Consider the following 19442-nt stretch of genomic DNA (forward strand, 5'->3'; position numbering starts at 1 on the left):
ATATGATAACATAAACACGTGATATTTCGACACTTCACGTTAAGATCACGTAAATATAAACAATAATAAGTGACGATTTAACTAATGACGGTTAATAACAAAAACTTGTTTAATCTAAATTAAAAATATAAAAACTTGATTGAATGTAATAAAAAGAATAAATTTTTTTAAAATATTATATTTTTATATTATAAAATAATTATAAGTAAAAAAGAAAAATAATTAAAAAAACCAACAACCACGCACAACATATCTATTACATTCAACGGCAAATTAAATGATAAGACCAAAACATGATAAATTTAAATGTTTAATTATTATATAAAAACTTTCTTTTATGTTCTTGTTAGTTGTACCTAAAACATATTTTTCCAAAAGAATCAGATGTAAAAGATATGCTAAGCTGGCTTTGATTTCACGTGTATCGAACAAGATTTGACTGTTGATCATGATCATGCTTGGGCCAAAATTTTATGTTTGATGCATGTCTCATGTAGCATGTTCGTTACCTGTGTTTCCCTTTATTTATTACTTAATACTAGTATTTAATTTGAAGAAAAAGTTGGAATATAATTGTCTGCTTTGTTGGAAAATCTGCCTAAGATGCTAAAGTTTTTTACAACAATTAATTACGCATTTAATGTAATAGTTTTATTATATAGTAAATAATATTACAGCACATGCCTTGAGCTGATGAATCCGTGGAAAACACAGTTGTTCTTACTCTGTAATTTAAAGAAACAGAGGAAAAGCTGGTCCAGCGTATTATGATTCAGCACCTTCATATCAACCCTCATTTATTCGCTCATTAAAGTCCAGAAGGTTAAGATGATTGCTAAAAATTTTGTACACATATGGTCATGTTAGAGTTTTATGAATTTTTTCCTCAATTCATAGGTTAATGTTTCAAAATTTTAATTATTAATATTTAAAACTTTATCATTTGAAAATATTTGTACTATATATAAATTCTTATTTTAAAATAAATATTCATGCATGTGACAATTAATATTAGTTATAAGAAGATGCACATTAATTAGTAAAAATAATACTCTAATTTGTATAGAATTATTGTCATTATTCATAATTTGAACTTGTAAGTTATTGTCTGCTTTGATTTTATTGGATTTTATGATTTTATCTTACAAAAAGATATTTTAGAAGTCACAGATGATATATGATTTATAATTTCACTTTGAAATCGTTACATCTTCTCTCATTTCAACAATAGCTCGTTGTCCTCACTGGCATATCGTTAATACCCTAAAGTCGACTTTGATACCATTAAAATTATGAAATCATAGTTGATAGTAGTAGATAATCCACATCAAATTATAGAAAAATATTAGGCATTGGTCTACATGAGATGAGAAATTAATGATCAACAAGTGGGTAAACTGTAAAAAGGGTATTTTTGACCTCACAAATATTCCATGTACAAATACAGGTGAAAGAGAATACATGGTTTATTTGTGAAAGGTATTCAACATTGTCCATGGTGCCAAAAGAGATAAAGAAACCTCAGGCAATTATTGCATCATAAAGTTTCACTGCCTACCCTCTACCCTCTCCCACTCTTTTATTAAAATTAGGAGACTCCATAAATCCTTGCCTTTTTGTGCTAAAACTATTGTTATAAGGATGCAACTAAACCCAGAAACCAGTGCCCAGTCAATCAATATTAGCAACAAACTAATAAAAGAAATCACAAAGACTTGCATCATTACCCATTTGCTACAGCTCCAAATATAGAGCAGTAAAGAATACATGTGGAAAACTGGTAAAGCCTTTGTAAAGTTTTCCAAGATTTAAACTTTTTCCCAATTTGATTGAAGTCCAAAAGTAAAGCTTTCCATGGTCAATGTTAATTAAGCATGGTTATGAAACTTAACCACCTTTGGATGCATTTGCTTGCTTTGGATAACGATTGACTTAGGTCTAGTCAAGCAAAGTAAAGCGCCTAACTTAAATGTAATAACACTTAAGCTCTTTCCTGTAGTCTTAAATTTTGACTAATTTTATCTTTTCAAGACAATATACTATTAGAATTCTAGAAATTTAACCTTTTTTTTTGTCATTAATTCTTCAATCATGGTCATTGAGTGTTGCTTCTTACCTTAAAAGTAATTATTAGCAGAGGGCGCCTTCAGTACTTGCACAGAGAGGAATTCGCGGTGATGTTCAAGTGTAATGTGTTTCCCCAACAAGGCATTTAAGTAAGGCTCATATTCCATAAGAACATTCTCCATGCCAAATTCAATGCCATTTGATGCTACTCATTTAGCAAATTAGAGAGTTGAAGACAGGTAAGAATGATTCTGAATCATTAGGGTAAGGGAACTCATATGTTAGCTGGAGATACAAAATACAGATGGGATTTCCACTTTTCCAGTCAAAAGAAAATTGTCAAACTGCCAGAGAAAATGAGCTAGAAAGAAAGAGTTTTAAAGATTTGGAAGACCAATACATTCCCATTACATACTTTTGATATGTTGGTTGGTTTGATTTAATATGTCTGTTTTAGCTAGAACTAAGAAGGAAAGGAAAGGAAAGCAACAACCAAAAAAAAATATAAAGGACAAAGGGAGAGTTGGTATAGCTTTGTAATGAGATGGAAATAGAAGTTGGTTTTCTTTAAAAAAGGATATCTTTTGATGGAATAAGTGGGAGATTGCATGGGGACCATTTTTGTACCCAGAGGCGAAGGGACTCAAAGGACATAATATAGCTTTGGGTTATTGCTCCTCAGGCCTCTCTTTCAATCTCCCCCAAAATCTCTTTTTCTTCTTTTCTCTTTTTTCTTTTGTAGCTGAAATTTTTACTGCCCACTCAAAGTGTGTGGGAGGATGTGGGTGTCGGCCATGTGGGTTGCTAGTGAAGCCCCACACCCATCGCTTTCCCTTAAACAAAAACATATATATATATATATACTTAAAAAGAGTCAATAAATGATGATCATGTCCGGTCTGTGGCATGACCTCGCCTCACATGGGGCAGGTGCTTGCTTCCTACAACAGCCTCCCTGGGTCTGAGGTTCAGGTCTGGGCTTGGCTGGGGGAGTTGGGTTTATGATTTATATTTGCATTTGCCAGCCATCGCCCGCCCCTGCCTACCTATATATGCTCTCTGGCTGCCCTCTCTGCTGTGGTCCCAACCTTGAATTGCTTTCATTGAGCCATGTGATGTTCTCTCATGACGGAAGGGTTTTCCCTTCTCCCATGCTTTGTTAAAAGCCAGTGGCCATAGGGTAAATTATCTTGTCTCTCTCCCACATATATATATATTATATATATATATATAATATATATATATAATTCCCCACTTCCACAAATCTTACTCAGTTGCTCCCTCGGTTTTCTTGTCACTCGATGATGTTGAGAGATGAGGCAGACAGTGAGAATGAAAATTCATCTTAGTTTCTATGTATGTGCATGGACGTACAAACATATAATATAATAAAATTTTAATTCTTTATATATTTTTGGTTAAATCAAATACACTAGACGATAAAATTAACCCTAACTCCCTGACCTAGTGTGGGAATTGCCTTGAAATGTGAAGTCATGTGATTAACGTGGCTCACAATTCCCACAAAATAGCAAGGTACGTATTTCTTTTCAAAATCTGTGAGTTATAGTTCAAAGCTTTCTTACATGTAAGTCTTAACCATCTCGAAAATGTCAAAAACAATCTGAATCAAATCTTGGGTGTAATCTCTAGTATCTACCACATCTAACATATATATATATATATATATATATATTTTTAATATATATATATGATCCAATGCTTGATGTCGAGGTCAACTTTCTTCAACATATAAGCCAAAGCATGTTTGAGTTGGAAATGTATCTATCTCAGTTTTTCATGCCATGGGCTGCTTTCCATTTCCATTTTTAACATATAGTACAAAATTTTAAGCCTCATCCACTTGCATGTCACTACTTTTTAGATCTTCTATTCTTTCTTTCTTTTCGGATTTGATGCGAAATTAAACCTATATTTATTCTTTAATTATTTTGGCTGGAAATGAGAAAACATTTTCGTTTGCATTTAGAAAAGTAGAGGTTAAGTAAGAAAGAGGAAGAAGGGGAAGAAGAAATCCAATTCGATTGCGTTTGGTGCTTCTCATTATTATTGACAAAGCCTGCAAATCTCCCAAACCCAATCGAACAAAGATACGATGCCCATTTTCTAATGAATCCCCTATCTTAGTTTTTCTTTGAGTATCATTATTATTTTCAATCATTTCTCCGAGGGCTACAAGGTAGGACCTTTCTTGAAAAGCACCCCTCTTTGACCCCAAGCACACTCTCATCTTTTTCATTTCACCTTTTTGCCTTGAGAAAATTTTCCTTTTTCCTTTTATGAAGAAGACCATTAATCTGACCATCAAAACGCAATTCACAAGTACTTGAGCCCCATCCTCTTCTATCTCCACTTTGAATATTGCATATGATCAATTCAACCTGTGCAACTTCAAATATTATATGTTAGTGGGACATATATTATACAAGTGAGCCAATAAACTAAAATGTGGAATACATTCTTTATTTAGGAGAGCTTTACTCATTTTCTCTCTCACAACCTTAGTTTTTATCACTATCAAAGACATCATTCTTGTGTTGATAGTATTAATTATGTGGGTCTAAGTGTTTTTGATGGAAAGATGAAATGGAAATAGTGCAAAAAGAAAGTAGCCAAGATAGAATAAATAGCATTGTGCCAAAAGGGGATGGGTCCAAGCCCAAAAATGACAAGTTTTTGAACAGAGATTTCCTGTCTGATTGTTGCACCTATCAAATCTTTTTTTTTTTTTTTACTCATGAGAGGCACTTTTCCTTGTTTTTATGAGCTATCTTTATTCTTTATTCTTTAATCTTTAATCAAAAGCATTCTTTCTTGGTCTAAATAAATTTGGGATATTGCCCCCAATATTTTTATATAATATTTAAGAATGCAAGTTGAAAACTTGATCATGGATGGTAAGACTCATAGAGCTTCTATTTAGCCTTTACCAGTTATCAAGATTCCCTATTGGTAATAATTGCACATACTTTGATTCACAAATATCTATTCAATGTTTTTCTTTTGCATTTGATCAAAAAAGTTTCAAAGTGTTTCTTGAGGAGCTGAAGAAAACTCTTGTTTAAGGTTTAACCTTGGATTACTTGAGCTATGTGAGTTTAAAATTAACCGATATATAATAACGAATCAAATATTTATTAAACCGAATTCGAGTAACTTAACTCGTTTGCATTCTATATTAAATTTTTGAGTTCACATACGTGTTAAAAAATGTAGGGATAGGGTTGCTTTACTTGTAAAAGAAAATGCATCTGGCGTAGACTTCCCAAAAGATTACTTGCTTGAAGGTGAGAAGGCAATCAGGGACAAGCCAGAAAATATTGGTACCAAGTGGGGTAAAAGCAATGATAACAAATTTGAATCGCCAACATGAAATCGTTCACGCACATTGTCCTTTAGTAGAATAAGCTTCGTGTAAGGTTCAGATGAGCAGTGCTCAGTTGAAAGAGAGGAGGACAAGACAGAAGAAGATGTTCCTCCCAGAAGATCTTAATCTACGAAGAACAAATTCCCTGATTTTATTTAAAGACACCATGGAAAGAAATGGGCAATTAAATTCATATGCCGCCCAGAATTAAAATGGCAACAGGTCCTTGGGTTGTTAAGGTATATATACCTGCTGGGGGCGTGTCGCTTGAGATCGATGTGATTTTTTTTTTTAAGGACATTTCTCCTGATTTGATTAAGGATAATATTATTTTAGATTAAAGAGGAGGAATGGGATTTTAGGGAACACTTTTGGTTACAATGGTTAAGAATATATACACCATGATCTAAGTATGGAAAATCTTGAAAAGCTAAAGAATCATCTATGTTAAGGTCAAAAGAAACCTAATTGCTAGACAAAATTATAAATAAATAAATAAAAAGGAAACACCCCAAAGAATATGCAAATTCAATTCAAGGGTAAAGTAATGCAACATTAGCCTACTTGTTCTTAGCGGTCTTAAGGGGATAGTGTCATAGCGATATCAAATTAAGGAACCCATGCCAAGCAATGCAACTGGACCAAAGGGCGTATGGCTATGCTGACCCATATTCGGTCTGTTTGTTGAAGCCCATTACAGAAAAAAAAATCCAAAATTATAGCATAGGCTGTGGTCAATTCGTGGGGGACTCTCAGGATGTCAATAATGGAATTAACCCGATATATATATATATATAAGCAAGACAATAAAGATAATTTTGTTTGAAGAAAATATAATACACCCTTCAGAAAGATTTACTTAAAAAAGAAAAATCCAAGGCATGTTTGTTGAATGTCCCAAATAATTGCAGAGATGTTGTTTGAGTAGTACTGATCAAGAAAGGAAGCTGAAATAGTATTGTTTTCCCTTTGTTTTTAGTGGAAAAAGCACAGATGAAACTGGGCCTGGACCATCTCCTTTTTTCGGCAGCAAGACATGAATTGGGGTGGAGGAGATGGAGATTAGACCAGACAATACATGAAAGGAAGCCCCAGCGGCACGTACTACAGTTTTCACTACTGGTAGGATAGAGAAAAAGTGGTTTGCTGATACTTTTGGAATGAAAGTGCAGTAAAGAAAATTGACAAAAACCTTTACACCCAGTTTTTGATAAGCAATTTTCCTTTGTTTTATTGACCTGCAAAACAAAATACAAGGGTCCCCAACTTTCCCCACTTTCGTTTCTTGTTCCTCCCAATCCAAACACAGCACTAACTAATTTTTATGGCTGATTGACTGATTTGATGACCTTCTCACTGGTTACAATTATTCGAAGGATGACTTTTTGCTTCCCCTTCCCCCACGGTCAAATCTTGCCCACTTTGGCAAGACTGTTGAAATTAAATGTGTTTAATTAATATAATTCACTTTAACTTCTTTAAATAAAGGAAAAAACATAAGCCAACGATCATGCGCAACAATGATGCTTTTCAGCGGAAATGGAGCACTATATCTCCGCCTCAAATTTAAGCAGCATTTTAGACTTTTATATATATTATTATTATTATTATATGTTATAGTGCTTTCCAGACGTCTAATAGAGTGGGAGATTTCTTTAACAAGACTAGATGATCTGGAATTATGGTGTTCTAACGAAATTACTAGCTTGTAATACTAGAGTTGTCAACATGTTCTATAACAAATTTTAATTAATTGAGTTTGTACCATGTTTATCTGGTGTCTTTATATTAATTTCAATCATGTTAAAATTTCATTAGTCTTCATTCTCTCTCACACGTTGATTGTTAGAATAGTGATTCGCTCCCTTGGTTTTATATAAAAATACATTTTGAGCTATTTTGAATAGTTCATAAACAATTTCATATTCATTCCACATTACAAAGGAATTAAGCTTCTCAACGAGATAATTCTGTAATTAAAATTTGATAAATTTTTGAATACAAGTTTTTTTATTTAAATTTTTAGGAGAACTTATGAGATAATGTATTGATTTGAGTCCATGCACTATTGTTTCAGCAATATTATAAACTTAAACCATGTGATTTTTAAAAATTTAAGATTAAATTACTAGTAATTATTGATTTTTAAATTTTTATATAATAATAATAATTTTTTTCTAAAAAAAAATAAATCATTATAATTACATCCATATCTAATTTAGAATTGAATATTATAATCTTACCAACTCAAATCTTTGATATTTTCGTCAAGACTTACTTCATAGGCAAAAATTTTACTAGTGCAGTGTGAAAGTTCATCGGACTGATATGTATTTTGATACCAATTATAATCATTCGAGTATAAATATCGTTAACATAATAATTTTTTAAAATTAAATTATATAACTTTAAAAAAATTTAATGTCAAAAAAATTCTAAAAAATTTAAACTCAAATTACTTGCATGAATTGATTTAAACTTTATATAAATTTTAATAATCTATTCATATATAATATAGATAAAATATCATAATTAAAAATAAAAATTGTCTCATTTTTACAGAATTCGAATCACATGCATGAGGAAAACAAACCTGTTCACTTCCCACGTGTTTGTGTTATAAAGAAAGTAAGAAAGCCAGTAGGTATAGTTAAAGATTTCAAAGAGTAGTAATTGGTAGGCTATTTCAATTCACATTCAATCAACTAGTTTCTTATTCAAATAAAAAAATATATAATAAATACAATAAAAGAAACAAAAGAGTGCATTTTGAATGGATCTGATTGGATTTGGTACAAGCTACAACTTTGTCTCCAATGTAACGTCCCGAGACAGGAAGGGTCAGGTGATTTTGGTCTTCGACTTTTAAGATTTGAGACGGGGGACCATTTAATTAATGTCTTAATGGAAGACACGTCTCACTTCGCACTCGCTACTTGTCGGATCCTGTATTTAATTTTACGACCGTACTAAATGGGACCCAAAAAAAAATATATAATCCGATCAGATCGAGTATATACGTAAAAGAATTTAACATCTATCTTAAATTAAATCTTAATTTAATAAACATGATTTATTTTTTTAAGAATATTTATTCATTTACACGTTTAAATTTGTACGGGTTTTAATCCTTTTCAGTTGTTCTATGAACAAATGTTTTTTGAAACAACTAAAGTAATTGTACGGATTTGTATAGATCGAAGTTTGGGAATACTACTGTCTGCTTATTAGGATAATTACTTGTAAAAATAAAAAAATAATATCATATTTTCATTATAGTAAAATTTTGTTTTCATTTAATTTACGTATTGAAAATGTAATTATTAAAAAAATAATAACCTTTGATATTGATGAAAAAGTGTTGAAGTGTGATTATTGAGAATTTAAATTAAAAATATATTAAAAAATAAAATGACATTTTTTAAAAATTATAAAAGAACAATTTAACAAAATTTATATTAATTAATTTATGAATTTTGGTGCTCGAGAGCACAACTAGCGACGTATGGTCGGCGTTGAGGTCAGCTTGAGCCCAGCTCAACTATTTGTGGATGCCTTTGGTTAAGACTTTTTAAGTACAGCCGCAGTCATCAAAAGTTTGGTTTCGGCAATCTTGGTTCTTGGCCCAGTTGTTTATTGTCCTTATTTATGTATAAAGGAATAATATTTCAATTTTGTCAGTTTATTTAATGGAAAATTACATATTAAATAGTATTAACTTATAAAGCTATCATTTGTAGTTAAATAACTATATGGCAGAAAAGATATGGATTTATATTAAGTTCGAAAAATTTTTATGATATACCTTAAAAAGAATATGTTAATTTATATTAATCAGTATTAGTCATGAAGACTTTTTTAAGTACTAAAATCTTATTACAATATTGATTTTTTTTGTTGATATTTAATTAATTTTTTAATGACTAAAGGTAAAATTAAAAAAATCATGAAAAATAAGTTTTGTATATAAAATTAATAAAAATATTGAGGTTAAAAAATGAAAATGAGATTTCATTTCTAGATATTCTCAAAAAATAAAAATTAAATAAAAAAAAGACAAAACAAATAGTATGAAAATGAGTAAATAATTTGACATGATAAAAGTTTTTGTCCTTTACTATTTTTTAACTGCAAGTACAACGGCAAGTACATGGACAAGAGGGAGAGGTTAATTGAATTGGGATTACTTCAGCTGACAACTTTAATGATCATCAAACAATTTGGGTCCAATCACTATTAGTTCTAAATTATATAATTTTTTAAAATTTAAATTTAAATTAGTAATCATAATAAACTTACGTATTGATATAAATTTTAATAATGACATTCATATTCAATAAGAGATGGAGTATTACACATATTAATATGAAATTACTGTTTAATATATTATTATTATTATGAGTTACAATTCAAAAGTGCTATATTATTTTTGCATCAAATTAGAAAAAGAGGAATTTAATTGTGAGTCTAGGGGATGCTCTTGAGTTAATTAACTTTCTCAAGTAACATAGAAATATTACTTAATTTTAAGGGTTATATTAAATGGTTCAATATTTGAAAAAAATAAATAAGAATAATAGTAGTGTGTTAAATCATGTCGAGAATATATGTACGTGTCTTATTTATATTATTTAAATAATTATACTTTTAAATTTATTAAAATTTGTTTAATTTTTTTACTTTATAATGAAAGGGGAGTGTCACGAGTTGGACCTTAACCTTAGGCTCATACGACTTTAAATTTTGAAAATAGAGTTTAGGTAGATTTATAAATCATGGATCCTCGTTGCATTGGCTCTTTACTCAAAGAGAAGAGGGATTCTTATACTAGTCTAGGTCTATATCGATTCTTATATCTCTCATGGGAACCTTACATAAGTGAAGATCTAAGTTTGTTTTGATACCACTTATTATAGGTTAAAATTTAACTCCAATATCGTGCAACTTTAAGGTCTAAAAATAAAACTTAAGTAAGTTTACAAATCACGAGTCCATATTTCAACTCAAAAGATATGCCTAATAGATGATAAAAGATAAATGTTTATATATTCAAGATTCATTCCATCTTTTATTGATACATGATCTTTGACATTAGGTCGATGCTTTATATATATATTTGTATTAAAATAATATTATAAGGAAAGGATTACTTATAAATGCAATTATTCCAAAGAAAGTGATCAAAGTAATAACTGTCCCACAAAATATTCTGACTATTAGAAGCCACTATTTGCCATACCACTCATTGAATATTGTCCTTTAAATATTTATTCAAACAAATTTTGTACAAAAAAAGAAAAAAAAAAAAGGGCACATTGGCCACTTGTTTTGCCAGTTTGCTCTGCTTATGGTCCTTGTCCCCTCCACTGCTGAATAGCAAACATCAAAAGAAGCAATAGCTACATTACCTTGTAGATTGATGCTGACTAATGATAAGCCCGTCCCACAACACAAAGGATAATGTTGTTTACAACTCAATCTCCTTGCCTCTTTTCATCACTCTTTTCAATTCATATTCTTTATATCAATGCATATAATCATTTTTAGCTAATGATTTTGATATACAAAATTTTGAGAAAAAAATAAAATAAAATTAGTGAGACGAAAATGCATGTGAATTGTACTTTTGTTTTTTCATGATTGAAATAAAAATTTTTTATACTTAATGTATTACATCAATATCATAACATGCAGGTCTAACAACCCGATTGCTTAACTTGAAATATTACCATTTTTTTATTTAAATGTGATTGATCATCTATTTGAATAAATTTTTTAAGTAAAATCTTAAGCTCAAGATACCATGATGGTCAGTTAAGGTTGGATTGCCATGTCTCTTTTCCAAATTTTAGTTTCATTAGTTTCTCTTAAGCGATTGTGCCAATTTCAGTTAAAATTTTATTTCGTCAAAATTGGAGTGTCTATTGTTTGTATATAATTTTATATACAATTAATATACATCTCATTATATTATAACAAAATTTACATTTTGATCATGTGGTAAGTTATTGTATGCAAATTGGTAATGTATACAGTATAAATTTGATGACGATAATAAAAAAAATTATATTAGTAAAGTTTTTTATATAAAAAAGTGAAAAAAAAATGGAAAAATATAAAGGGGAAATGTATGGGCTAGAATGGGATAATAGGGTCATGTCCATGCAAATTCCATAAGTGAGCATGGGAGTGTATCTGACAAATGTAGTTGGGTAATATTGGAAAAAAGAATCTGACCACAAGCAACTTGTTAAAGTAGGAAATAGAAAGAAAGCAAAGAAAAAGAAAGAGAGAATGAGCAATGAGACACAAACATTTTATAGCATCTTTTTCTGGGACTTACAGTAAGTACCCTTTGCTTTTCCATGTCTCCTTGTGTGTTCTCTCTCTCTCTCTCTACTCATTTATTTGTAGCTCTTGAAACACTGGAAGAGCCCAAAATTCAACAAGCAGTGGTTTGTGTATTATCTACTTTCTTCCTTTCTTTTTTGCTTTTCTGGTTCTTACTTCTCTGACTTTGCTCCATCATCCCCATCTCTCCAAACCTCTGCTTTCCCACAGTTGTATACTTCTTTTTCTCTCTCTCTCTCGGCAATCTTGTCTCCATTAATTAACTTTTCAGCTTCAACAATAACTGTACCATTTGTGGTAAAAACAAAAAAAAAAAAATACCATCCATAAGCCAGTGCTCTGTCTTGTCTTTTGATGCTTCTCATCTCCTAGCTTCCATAGCTCACAAAGTAGCATAGTACTCAACCTTACTTTGCTGCTTCAAAGATATACCAAGTAAGAATCTTTTTCACCAACTATCTCATAGGCTATGGATTTGATTTTTCTTTTTTCTTTATATTTTTTGTTTGGGTTAGCTTTTGCTTTGTGTTACTAGTTTAAGCTTCAGCTTTTTGCACTGTTTATTTTAATGTTGTTGGAAGGTTTTTTTTTTTTTTTAATTTACTCTTTGTTTTCAGCTGTGGATTTTGTCTAATTCATTTTACCTGAAAGCTCATCTGGGCTTTCTTTTTATGATTTTTTTTGTTCCTTTTTAGTGAATTCAGATGCATTTTCCATCTCAATTGTTGCAGCTGATAATTATGCTTTTGGTGAAAAATTAGATAGTCTCCTATTCTGACCACAATTCTTTTTCATTTGTTTTACATTCTGAACTCAATTCTATTCTTTTTTCTGAACATAAAAGATAGGAAAAACAAAACAAAAAAAGTTGTAAAAATGGTTTTTTGATTCCACTGTTCTGATAGAGAGGAGTATGGGACAGAAAAAACCTGAGGTTGAATTTAAAAGAAGGGAAATTCTCTGGTGGGGAAGAGCAACATGAAGAAGTAGCTAATTGGAAAAAGAGAAGTGGAGAAAAATAAACCACTTTTTCCAAGGCAATTCTGTATATTCTTCATGCATGTCAGTTTAAATCCATGAATAAAGCATATATGGATAAGAATCACCTATTGCTTTGAATTACTTCAGTGAAGCTTCTTACTTGTATCCAATTCTCTCCTGCTTTTTCCATTAATCTCTTTTACTGATTAGTTGTCAAATATGTTCTAAAATTAGCTAGGGTATATCTAGAATCCGGTGGAGGATGCTACTTATAAATTGTTTAAGTATTGTGGGGATAGCTAAAAGTGAAAGGTGAAGAGTTAAGGCACTGAATCACTTGGTTAATTTTGTATGTGACTCACTTTACTTAGTTCAACCAAATGCCTAGCGCAAGATACTTCATTCAACATCATTCTTGAGAAGGAAATGGACTCAAGAATGTAAATTTTGTTTCTTCCTTAAATCTCCATAGTGTTTGCACTGTGTTTGCGTCTCTCCAATTTAATTCCTCTGCTGAAACAGTTTCTCTTTTTTCTATATTGATAACTTGTAGATATCAACTAGCATCTTGTTGCATTCGTGTAATGCTCCAAGGAAGTGTACGATGCTATTTTCTTCTTTATTATCAATTTTTACATGTGACCAACCATAGGAAGGGGAAAGCATGTGTAATTTTCGGGGCAATAAATACCTCAACTCTGGCATGTTTCATGGCCACCTGCAACGGCACATCTTGTTGGTTTAGAGTTGCTAGTTTCAAGTCTCTAACACACATTTCAGGCTCATTTATTTGCTTTGTTCTTGCCTCAACCTGGCTTTAATCTCTTGAATTCTTCTGATATCTCTTGTACATATGCAATAAAGCCTGTCCTCACCTTTTTTTGAGGCTTTATCAGTGCTTTTTACCTCGGAATATGTCTTGGGTTGCATGCGCCATGGCAATGTGTCCTTGTGTACAGTAACCCATGAAAAAAAAAAAGGAAAACAATCTGATCACATGAACGTACTACGCTAGAAACCTGACATGTAGCCCCCTCTATCATGAACAACTGATGTCCCCCTATTCTACCGCTAGGAGAAAAAAACTAGAGAGTATTAATTGTTATGCTTAAAAATAAAATTTTTTATGCCTTAATAATTGTCATCAGACCATGTTTTCCCCAAACCGATTTAAGGCAGAGCATCTTCTTTGGCGAAACGAAATCGTTTCTCTCTGTTAATTGGTTGTATATATTGCTTATGAAGCTGGAAAATTGTAACTTTAGGAAGGAGTAAGAATAGAATCATAGATTAAGAATTAGATTAATTTTGAAGTCAAATAACAAGTTTGTTACTCCTTATTTCCCATGCATGCAAGTGTTGCCAAATATCAGACAACTTGCTCCATACTTTAGATATATGTTTTCAAGAGAAACAAAGATTTTTTTATTTGTGGAAATATTTACTAAAATATTTATAAGGGGTGTCAAAAGTTTAAAGAAAGTTTAGAATATTTTTGTGGTGGAGAATTTTCGTATCATTGTCAAGTTGTGTGGTTTGGGAGCTTGTTTTCCAGTGGTGTACATGGACAAGCTTGTACGAAAGAAAGTAGAATTTCAATCTGTAGTGTCCTGATTTGGAAGAAACAGTAAAACCTGAAATCTTGAACAGAAGGCCCAAGGGTTAAAGGACATAAAATATGTCTGACCATGAATTTTCTTTGTTGCCCCTTAATCTGTTAGTGGATAGGTGTATTCATTTTGCTTCACGTACAGTGTTTCCACAATTCACCCTGAGCTAGACCATCTTAGTAAGAAGTTGGACATGCCTATTACATCCAGCTATTGTTTTGATTTTGTACTGATTCAAAATGTGTATGCCTCTCCAGAATGATCGAATGGTATTTGTGTTCTTGCATGTGTATGTTGAGATTGTTACATAATTTTGTCAAACAATGTTGTCTATATTCTTAGGGTTGGTTTTTTCTTAAGGAATCAAATAGAAGTTGGCATGCTTACAATAAATGTGATGGCTTACTTGTCAGTTTGCCAAGCATGAGAGACTGTAATAGACCTGCCACTCTTTGCATTTTTCTTTCTCACTTGTAACTTTTAGCAAATAGTCCATTTTTTTCCTACATGCAGGTGTTGAAGAGATAGCAAACTAGCGCTATTTGCATTCATACCGGCTATCAAAAGCAACAAGCACCAGGCATTGCTGCCTTTACTTGAGCATGACACCACCAAACCCTGGGTTAGAATCTGAAAATGATTCAGAAGCAAGCAGCCAAGTGGCTTCCAACATATCTGCACAAGAAGCGACCCCCGATGCCTCAAAGGATAGCACAACCACTACATCATGCCTCACAAATCTCATAAAGGCTCAACCAGAAACAGGGTCTGTTTCCCTTGACCTGACTCTTCATTTCAGTGCCACTGATGCTGAGATGAAGGGCACCGGTGACACTAGTAGTGAGATAGCAAGCCATGGTTTGTCAGCCACAATCCCAAGGGTTTTCTCTTGTAATTATTGCAGGCGCAAATTCTATAGTTCACAGGCACTGGGTGGACACCAGAATGCTCATAAGAGGGAGAGGACAATGGCAAAGCGTGCTATGCGGATGGGGATATTCTCTGACAGGTGTACAAGCTTGGCATCTCTCCCCCTTCACGGTTCTACATTGCGGTCCCTTGGGATCAAAGCTCATTCTGCCATGCACCAAGGAATCATTTCATCACAGAGGCCTATTGATACAAGAGCTGGAGCAAGGTTTGATCAAGGGTATTTTGGAACGCCAATGTTCATGGAAGATGATGATGTTGACTTGTTTTGGCCAGGTAGTTTTAGACAGGTGAATGAAGGAGTTAGTGGTAACCCGGCTTTGGAGTTTGCTCCAAATTCAACTCAAAGTTCAAATACGGGTTTTGTAGCAATGGCATCACCACCAAGAACAGATTCATCTTCGCCCGATCTTACTTTGAAGCTCTAATTATATTAAGGCTCCTTTTCATCTAAACGTGCTACTCATTATGGTGCTCACTCTGTACAGTGAGATGCATTAGCAAAGGCTGCTAGCTCCTAAAATTATTTTTGCTAGATTTCTTTAACCGTTAAATTTTCTATTTTTACCTGTGCCATTGGTCTGCGGCTGATGTGCAAAGTTTGGGGTATGAAGTGAAAGCTATAGCTTGCAGTGATGATGGTACTATTGCTTTTTGGCCATGTTTGATGCACTAGATTATGAGGATTACTTAAAGCCTTTCCCCGGAGCAACATTGAGCTTTCTGACTAGCGGGGATATTTCTACCATCTTAACATTTTGCTTTGGGAGGCAATAAACCCACGCCTGTTTGCTCTTCCGTAATTGTAATGAGAGCTATATGTAGCAAATATTCTGCTTTGGAGCTTCTGTGACTGAGGATGTGAACTATTCATTCATCCAATAAGAATAATATGATGGGTTAAGCTTCCATTTTCCTATTTGCACCAATTCATGGTATAGAGGCAGGAGTGAGGCAGAAAGTCTAGGATAAGTCGGTTCAATCACCTTTCTTTATTCAGATCAGATCAGGTTTAGAGATAACAACATATCCAATCTGTCAAACTCCAACCAGATCAAGTTCTAGTTTGTTAGAATTTTGAAAGAATTAAGAGATTGTTGAGTGTTAAAATAAAAGAGGAAGATGATCACTCAGTTTCATTGATAAGGATAACGGCTCTTATAACCTTACAAAATATAATGTTAAAAAACAAATAGATAAAATTAAAAGAAAATAGATAGCATTGTTTGAAATTGCTACACTATTAAGTTAAAAAACAAACAGATAAAATTAAAAAAAAAAATAGATAGCATTACTTGAGATTGCTACACTATTAAGTTTGTGAGTTGTCCCTCATATTTGCTTTAACGGCCAAAACATGATCATCATAAACAACCAAATAACTATCAAATAAAAGAAACTAAATAGCTACATGTACTTAACATACATCATACTGCTTCAAATTGAAAACTAACTTTTCATAGAGTATCACAAGCAGAGCCTAAGTCCAATACACCTCCTTTGAGTCAACTTTCAATACTCCTAATTTGGATTAGAATTCAAATCTATCCTTTAGTCATATGTTCCTGAATCACTCGCATGCTTATCTTTGTAAGTCTCTCATGGATAAGTAATTCCATCATTGCCTTGGTCAAAGGAGGCAAGGACACTCATATCTTCCAATGCTCTAGAGCTTATTGACCTCTCGGGACCCTGAATAACACCTCCTCCTCGGCTACTACAGCTTATTCTCTCTTAAATCAACTTTGTTTTGGCAGACTTTCTCCATGTTACCGAGTTGGTTACAAGACTTGCATGAAATATTTGGTCTGTACCAGCCAAAATGCTCATTATGATAGTATTTTTTACTATAAGAACATAGAAGGTACTGAGCCTTTTGCTTACCCTGTTTCTTTTCACCATTTTTCTTCTTCCTTGCATGTGCTAGTAAAGCATTTTCTACATGATCTACCTACCTCAAAGCTCATCTTTGCTCTTGAGCTTGAAGAGCATTTATGAGCTTTTTCACGGTCACTGTGGACATATCTTTCAAGTCCACGAAAAAGATATTTCTACCTCAAATTTCTTCTATAGGTTTACAAGGAATTTGCAAACTATTCTTTTCTTTGGTAAATTTTTCTTTAAGTAATCTCAACTGATTGACTACTTTCAAAATCTTCTTTGAGTAGTCTTTTACACTTTCCTTATCCTTCATCTTTAATATTTCGAACTCTTTTAGTAGATTTAGAACTTATATTTAATAAGTCCTATCACTATCATGAAACTCAACCTTCAACTTGTCTCATGCTTCTTTGTCATGCTCACAATCTATTATATGAGTAAAAATCAAGTCGGAAACAACAGAATGAATACAAGATAAAGCTTTATAATTTTTCATACTTTCTTTGTTATGCTGCTTTAACTCTGCGATTGTCGGGTTTGATTGCTTCATCTCAAAAGGATTTCCACCAACTTTGAGAGACTTAAAAAGATTGTTGAGTCCTAAAATAAAGGAGGAAGATAACCATTCAATTTTATTAATAAAAATAACGGGTTTCATAATCTTATAAAAGATAATGTTAAAAAATAAACAGATAAAATTAAAAGAAAATAGATAGTACTATTTAGGATTGTCACATTACTAAGTTTGTGGGTTGTCTCTTATATTTGCTTTAACTGCTAAAATATGACCAACATGAAAAACCAAATAACCACTAAATAGAAGAAACTAAATAACCACAAGTAGAAGACATGTAATTAACACACAGTCTTGAGGAATATTGCAAGCAGACCCTAACTCCAACATAGTTCTAAACCCTTGGCAATTACAAACATCTTCCCTTTCTTTGCCAGGTTTCCTTCTCGACTCACCACATTCTAGACATCCCTCTGGCAACACCCTTATCAATTCCCATGTCTTCCAACCCCTGCTTCTTATCATCAATGTGCATCTCATTCTTGGCAACACCCTCAGCAGCCAACATCTCTTTCCCACCTGATGACACTCCAATAAAACCTTAGTCATGCAATTTAGACAGAAAATCTTATCTGCATTCCCGTTCATAGCAAATTCCATATCTAGAAAAACTCATCTACCACCTTTTCGTATTCAGGCAGCCGCCTGTCTTGAAGATGCATCCACCTCTTATCAATTGCCATGTTTCTGTATGCAATAATATATAAGGCCCGCCAACTTGTCAAATTATCAAAAGTAATCAAGCTAACATTGACTTTTTACTAAAGCACATGAATTAATTAGTAAGCAAAGAACATCAACAAACACTAAAGTTGCAGCCCGAGATTTTTCAATTCCTGTCACTTAGATTTATTGTGTCGTGAAAATTCTAGCCTAACTTTCAATAGACGAATTTCTAGGCAGTCGAGCTTCTTTCTTTAAACCAACTAAAGTATAGCATTTACAGTCCAAATACTGATGCAGATATGGAAAACCAGAGCAATAGCTATACCCTATTACATAGGGTAAAAGGAATGTAGAAGGAAAATCTTGTCTCATAGCTTATCTTATTTCCTTATTAAAGCGGAGCCAGTTCAGCAGCAAGATAAGTGAATTTAGAACATACCAAACACAGAAAAAAATTGTATCAACAAAACGAAAAGACTTTTGTGGTTTACCTTTGAAGCCCAAATCCTCGAGCAGACAGATTTCACTGTATAAAAAAGATGAAGTTTATAAGGATTGTTGCCCTCAACCTCATCAAACAACCTTAAAAACTTACGAGAAACACTTGTATTTTTTGCTCATAGAACATTAACGGAATCAGCCTTTGACTTGGGGATGTGTCTGATCCACAGGAAATTGACGCCTCAATATCATCAACGGATCATAAGTGGATTCATCAGTCCAACTGCCAAGAGTCTTTATTTCAATTCGTCTCTTAGTAAATGACGATTTGTGTGTTTCTCACAACCAGGATACAGTTCCACCTCAATAACATGTGGCCATTGTGAGGGTTTCTTTTCTGTGGCATTCAGTTCTACCTGACCAGAGTTGTTTGCACCAACACATTTTTCTTCCACTCCCTTGCCTTCCATTTTATTCTTCTTATCAAATATGCATCTCATTCTTGGCAACACTCTCAGCAGTCAATTCCAAATTCCTATCTGATGACAGACAC

At 32.6% G+C, this 19442-nt stretch overlaps 1 protein-coding gene across 2 annotated transcripts; it reads left to right on the forward strand.

Annotated features, from left to right (window-relative positions):
* The first annotated feature begins 11750 nt into the window (after window positions 1–11750).
* LOC110423621 (zinc finger protein 7-like) lies at window positions 11751–16241 on the forward strand. 2 transcript variants are annotated; one of them, XM_021437896.2, is made up of 2 exons: window positions 11751–12241; window positions 14889–16241. In XM_021437896.2, exon 2 carries the CDS (start codon window positions 15000–15002, stop codon window positions 15753–15755), a length of 756 nt encoding a protein of 251 aa, XP_021293571.1. In that variant the 5' UTR covers window positions 11751–12241; window positions 14889–14999; the 3' UTR covers window positions 15756–16241. The 2 variants fall into 2 exon arrangements, with proteins under 2 accessions (XP_021293571.1, XP_021293570.1); XM_021437895.2 differs by having other exon boundaries at window positions 14911–16241.
* Window positions 16242–19442: the final 3201 nt, after the last annotated feature.

Source organism: Theobroma umbraticum, unplaced genomic scaffold (genome assembly GCF_002168275.2).
Source record: "Theobroma umbraticum cultivar Fairchild unplaced genomic scaffold, ASM216827v3 scaffold_20.0, whole genome shotgun sequence".
NCBI classification, from domain to species: Eukaryota; Viridiplantae; Streptophyta; class Magnoliopsida; order Malvales; family Malvaceae; genus Theobroma; species Theobroma umbraticum.